The sequence below is a fragment of the Dama dama genome, chromosome 1 (assembly GCF_033118175.1).
Source record: "Dama dama isolate Ldn47 chromosome 1, ASM3311817v1, whole genome shotgun sequence".
Classification (NCBI taxonomy): Eukaryota; Metazoa; Chordata; class Mammalia; order Artiodactyla; family Cervidae; genus Dama; species Dama dama.
The window spans coordinates 49,574,508-49,581,303 of record NC_083681.1 but is presented as its reverse complement, the minus strand read 5'-3'; the positions used below and the strand labels follow the sequence as shown (position 1 = coordinate 49,581,303).

At 35.1% G+C, this 6,796-nt stretch overlaps 1 protein-coding gene across 1 annotated transcript; it reads right to left on the bottom strand.

Annotated features, from left to right (window-relative positions):
* Nucleotides 1-440: 440 nt before the first annotated feature.
* On the bottom strand, nt 441-1,385 carry LOC133059147 (olfactory receptor 51F1-like). The gene has a single exon (XM_061146207.1). It carries the CDS (start codon nt 1,383-1,385, stop codon nt 441-443), a length of 945 nt encoding a protein of 314 aa, XP_061002190.1.
* Between the last annotated feature and the right edge of the window lie 5,411 nt (nt 1,386-6,796).

Sequence of the window (6,796 nt, the reverse complement as noted above, 5' to 3'; positions counted from 1 at the left end):
ATTAAACTTCATAGGAAAGTTGAACCAGAATTGTGGAGGAATCACAGACAGGAGTTTCTTCTTCATTTAGTTGGTGTAAGAGGAATAACCATGAAAGAGATGCTTGTTGGTTTGTTTTTATATTCTAATGCAAACTGATTCAGCTATTTGGAAAATTACTTCAAAGTGAATGATGGGTGTTTGGGGGCAGAAATAGCAGTATAGAAAGGAATTTGGTTAGTTATCTGTAAAATTAGCCTAACTGAGAGATAGTGAGATTATGAATTCATATTTTAGTGCTGTAATAGGTAAGATTGCCTTAGGTGGGATTGACTAAATCATGGAGATAAGTGAATTGGATAATATCTAGCTCCACTGGACTGTAAAATTGCATGTTTATAACTCCAATTTGTGATAAATCTTCATTGACTTTGAAATAGATATCTATGATAGCAGAATTGTTAAAGATGTGTTCCCTTGAAACATAAAAGTTTGAGCATAGCTTTTTGAATTGGCTTTGTTTTTACACTATAGATGATGGGATTCATCACAGGAGGGATGAGCAAGTATACATTAGCAATGAGTGTGGGCACATAGGATGGAGCATGTTTTCCAAATCTGTGAACAAAAGACAGGCTGATCAAAGGGATGTAGAATATGGCCACAGCAGTGATATGAGAAATGCAGGTGCTGAAGGCCTTCTTCCTCTCCTCTGGGGATGCAATGTTGAGAACCGAGTGAATGATCAAGACATAGGAAAGCAGGATAAAGACAGAGTCCACCCCAGCAGTAGAGATAATTGCAGTTAGTCCAAATACACTATTGATCTTTGTATCTGAACACGAGAGTTTCATCACATCAGGGTGGAAGCAGTAGGAGTGATGGAGCTCATGACTATGGCAGAATGATAGACGTTTAAGAAGCAGGACTAGTGGTGTCAGAATGACTGTCCCCCTGGTGATGACTGCTAGACCAATCTGTCCAATCCTTGTGTGCGTTAGAATGGTAGCATATCTCAGGGGGTTAGAAATGGCCACAAAACGATCAAAGGCCATAGCCAGGAGCACCGAAGATTCCATGAAAGTGAAGAGGTGAATGAAGAACATCTGTGATAAGCAAGCATTGAAGCTGATTTCCCGGGCATTGACCCAGAAGATTCCCAGTACTGTCACCAGTGTTGAGATGCATAAGCCAATGTCGGTGGTGGACAACATGGACAGGAAGTAGTACATTGGCTCGTGGAGGCTTGGCTCAGTGAGGACTATGAACAGGATCAAAGTATTTCCAGAGAGGGCAGTCAAATAAAGGCAGCAGAATGGGATGGAGATCCAAGTGTGGGCCCATTCAAGTCCAGGGATGCCAGTCAAGAGGAAAGTTGGCAAAGTGGAGTTATGGAAACTTGGCATTAATGTATGCAGGAGTGGAATTCTCTTGTTTGATCTTGACTTTCTAAATTTAAAATTTATTTTTAGTTCAAGTTTACTATAAATTTAGTAAAATTCACAAAACTTCAGAGTACAGCTAATTCTGGCATCTATATATACTCATGTAACCACTCCCATGATCAACTGATACATCCTTACCACCAACCCAGAAGGCTTCCTAATGCTTTATCCTTCACAATGTCTACTCCTGTAGTAACCATTGTTCTGACTTCTAGTACTACAATTACTTCTCTCTGTTCTTGATCTTTATATAATAGAATTATGTAGTATGTACTAATTGCATCTTGCTTCTTTCACAAATATTATGTCTGTGAAGTTCATCACTGAAATAAGATATTGAGTTCAATTTAATTTCAATTTACTTAGCTAAATCTATTTGATGTTTATCACTTATTATCTTATACTTTTTTTATCTTATACTCTTACCAATATTTTTAGTATGTATTTTATTCTTCAACTGGATTATAAACTTCTACTTGAGAATAGGAGTCAATCTTAATTCTGCTACATGAGAATAGGAGTGAATTTTACCTGATCTTTGCTTCATAGAATTCATTGCTCATAGTAGATATTCAGTGTGTTTCTGGTAATTGATTTATATTTTATTTGCCTTCTTGAAATACTCTATTCAACCATGAGCAGAACTTGGTCTAAGAAAACAATTGACTAATTTTTCCTTGGAATTTTAGAATTATTAAACTCAGATTCTAAGTGAAAAGTCATTTTAACTTAGCAGGGAAACCTCTCTTTGTCAGGTTCCACTTATACCTAAAACTCTACCCTAGATAACATCAGTTTATCCTGCCTTGTTATATTTATTTACTAAAGTGAACTAGAGGGAAGAGGCTTCAGGTCCTGTGAATCTGAAGCTTGATATTGTTTTTAATTTGTAACATTAAAATATTGCTTTGCTTACCATTATAGAGTCTGCCTCTGTTGTGCTAAAAATCAATAGGGAAAAATCTTCTTTTGTATCATGTATTCCCTGGTCCTTAATCTAGTCTTTGATCTCTTATATGATTGTTCAGGTATACAATATTGTGTGAATCTAAGACAATGTTCTATACAATGTTCTAGGTACTTTACAAAGATTATTTCATTTGAAACTGTGATAAACTTGAGAGAGATTTTTATTACAGATAAAACAAAGAGAAATTCAGAAGTTAGTATAAATTACTAAAGGTCATAAAATCTGGAAGAGATTACACTGAGAATCAGAAAATAAGACTTTAGAACTTGTGCTATTAAAAACTACACTATACTTCCTAATGAAAATAATAATTATAATAATAATAATGATAATTACTTATATTTCAACAGTAATATAATTCTCTATTAATACATATCACAACCATGTTAGAGATATCTATGTTTTCAAATCTTCTATATAATATTTTCATGGTTCAGAGATGAAGCAACTGTATTTCTGGATTGCATATGTTTTGGAGGACATGTAGATAAATCATTGAAACAATTTATCAAACAATTTAGCAAACAGGAAATTCTTAAGCATAATATGGGATACATTAATTCAAATTAATCTATAGTGGACATAAATTTATTGTAAAAATAAAGCTATTGTCCAAAATATATTTTGAGCTCATTTAAGACTTCTGTTTTTCCTTTAAAAGCCATCCAAGATAATTTTCATTAAGTATATCCATTTTTGTACAATTTTATCATCAAATTAACTACATAACTTACTTATGGATGTAGTCAAAGTTTAGTTTGACTATTTCTCCAACATCCTGTTATCTATTTATACATACTTTCAATTCCATAGGCATCTCATGGATAATGTTATTTTATTCATTTATTTTCCAAATTTAAAATATTTATTTAATCTGAAGCTAATCTCCTAAATACTTCCCTGTTAGCTTAGTGGTAAAGAATCTGCCTGCCAATGCAAGAGTTATTGGTTCGATCCCTGGGTCAGGAATATTCCCTGGAGAAGGAAATGGCAACTTACTCCAGTATTCTTGTCTGGGAAATCACATGGACAGAGGAACCTGGTGGGCGTCCATGGGGTAAAAAAAGAGTCAGACACAATTTAGCGACTAGACAACAACAACAACTCTCTTAAATATTAGATCCATCTCTTAAACTCTTGGATTTCTCCATTAAAGTATCTCAAAGTCAACTCAAGCACCAAATGATGGCATCTGAATTATTTCCCACAACTTGTATATTCTATTTCTTCCCATTTTGATTGCCAGCTCTATAGATCTGTTGTCAATCTATAGGTCTATGGTAACTTAATACATCAGGGTGCCTAATTCAGAAATCTGAATGTACTCTCACTTCCCATCTGTTGATCATATAAATATCTGTCTATGTTGCAACTCCTTCTAATTTGTATAGCATATTGCTTTCAGAGTTTTCTAAGATTTAAAATAGACTTTGGGATTAAAATATACACACTACTATACATAAAATAGACAACCAAAGGGGACCTACTGTATGGCACTGGGAGCTATACTCAATATCTTGTAATAACCTATAAGGGAAAAGAATCTAAAAAAGAATATGAATGTAAATGTAAATACATATATAGATATATACACACACATATACATATATGTATATAGGCATCACTGAGTCACTTTGCTCTACACCTGGAACTAACCCAACATTGTAAAACAACTATATTTCAATAAATTGTTTTTAAAAATAAAATAGAATAGACTTCCATTTTAAAGTATTTTTAGCCATTTATTTATTGGGAGAGAAACCAGCCTCTCCCAATTTTCTATTAAGTTTTCAAAAAAAGATAAAGGGGAAGAGAAATAGACCAAAGAAACACTAAAGTTAAAGCTGACAGATAGTCTTCATCCAGAATTTTTTGAAGGTGATTAACTGCTCCTAACTAAGGAATATAGATATGAATTGAGTCAAAACATAGGACAGAACTTAAGGCCATTATGACAGACTACATTCAGGAATCCAGAGTCTGTATCCAAAAAAAAAAAAACAACACCTTTTTTTTAAAGGATATTTAACTATACGGTGACCTAGGGCGTTTTTCTTTCCCAGACATCTCATCTCAAGAAAAACAGGCAAAGACGATGGTGTGAGGGGTGTCATTAGTAGAGACATGTTGAATTTTGAAATATTCACTAAAGTACATCTTTGTCAGCGGAAGTGAAAACAGAAGAAAATTTGGCAACAGCATAATTCTGGAATTTTGGTTTTAACTGCCTCTCTTTCCAAAGTGGCAAAGAGCTAGAAGTGTTGGTAGCATGGGTGTTAGTGGGACTGTAGGTTCTAGAAACTGAAAAATGGGTCAGAACCTGCACTCTACATGATCATAATTTGTGAGACAGCATCCAAGATCAAGTCATATGAGTAGTTTATTGGGGGTAAAAAGGTGTGAAAAGATCTTTCTTTGCACTACAGAAAAAAAATGCTAGTATAAAATCTTTAAAATATTGCATAAAAATAAAAAGAGAATAGCATCTCAGTCATCAGTATCAAAGATGTTAAAACCCCTGTAGAACGAAGAAGAAAATATCCTAAGGTAATTCAGCTAATAGACCATAAAGCATTATGAAAGAAAAAAATTGGAAAAGAAAGCCCAAAATAATGAGATACTAGTAACATAAAAAATTAAAGCAAATATTAGATGTAATTCAAATCAGAATTGAGGTAGAATAATTTAAAGATTGTATTTTGAGGTTTTGTTATTATATGTGCCATGAAATACACACATAAAAGAAGCACATTTTTTTTTTTTTGCCATGATTAACTAAACAGATAAGAACAAAACATCTACATGGGGTTTGGGATTTCTGAATAGATATCCGAGCCATAGAAGTCAACAAAACAGGGGAAGTAAGAATAACCAGGAGCTCCGAGGGCCTGGAGATCAGGTACCAAGGTGAGCGGGGAATGTCTTACCTTTCAAGATGTGGAAAATTAGAAGGCATACAAAGAAAGATGTTGAAGTAGCAATGTCAGAAGACTAGATAAATTGTTGTCTTCACTTCTGAAAAAAGTCTTCCTTTTATTTAAGCTAAATTACTAACGATGCAGCCTTATTTCATCAGACGTATTTTATTGTAGATACAACCAAGTACTGTTTCTGATCTGAAAGCAGCTGCTTGACTTGGCATTTAGACAAGAGGAAAGACTTCTCTTACTCTTATTTTGGGTGAGTGTATGGGGGCCACCCATTTACCTCTAAGAATGGAGAATTTTATAAGGGAACTTGCTGATGTAGTCATTTACTCAGCGGGAACAAATACACCCCAGGGGAATGTGCCCCTCTGTTGTGCTTTACCTCCCTGCCTCCAGGTTATCTTTCTGGCACCAGGAAATGTGATGCTAAGACAGACACAAAAGAACCAAGAAGAATGAACATTGACACAGCAAATCTGTGTTTACCTGCTTTAATTAAAAATAAAAATGAATCATTATTTGAGCATGGATATGTCATTTAATGAGGATCCAGTAATCCTTAATTTTCATTCTTTGTGTTTCTCTTGACTCTATCACATAGCTTTTCATGCACAACTAAGTGAAATAATAGATGCTTTGAAAGTATCTCCAGGTAATAACATAGTAGCAGGGTGATAGTGCATATGCATTAAATGTAGTTAAAATGAGCAAATGCATTCGTATAATTTAGAAGTAAGCAGTAAAATAGAATTACAAAGTCAAGTGGCTCCAGGAGTGTAGCCCTTTTCATACAAGAAGAAAAATTTGGCAACATGGTTCTCTGGTGACTCAGATGGTAAAGAATTTGTCTGTAATGCAGGAGACATGAGTTTGATTCCTGGGTCAGGAAGATCTCCTGGAGAAGGGAATGGCTACCCACTCCAGTATTCTTGCCTGGGAAATCCCATGGACAGAGGAGCCTGGCAGGCTATGGTCCATGTGGTTGCAAAAGAGTTGGACACGACTTAGTGTCTAAACAACAAATCATCTAAGATGCCAAAACCTCTTCCATCCTTCTCTCCTAAACTCAAGGTCAAGCTTGCAAAGTATGACAATTCTTCTAGCCCCGTTGTCATCCATTCTTGTCTTGTTTTTGTTATAAATGTTACCTAGCTAACCCCTTGTTGGTTGTTTGTCTATTTTGTCCCAGGGATGTCCCACTACTGCTTGGACATTAAGCTCTCTTGTCTATCCTTCAGACTTTGGGGGTTCTTATAATTGCAGCCTCCTGGTTTTTTCTGATTAATCACTGCTATCTGGCCTCTGTTATGTCAAGGCCTTACCATGTGTAAGGATATTAATGAGCCTGGCTCTATGACTGCATCTCCAACGGTCATTCCTGGTCAGCAGAGAAGAGCCACTTCTCAACTTCTTAGTGATGCTGATATCATCTTCACATGTCACTCCTTAATAGCCTTTGAATGACATGTCCTCTA

Coding starts and splice junctions, on each gene's coding strand:
- LOC133059147 (XM_061146207.1), bottom strand. CDS start 1,385: ATGCCAAGTTTCCATAACTCCACTTTGCCAACTTTCCTCTTGACTGGC.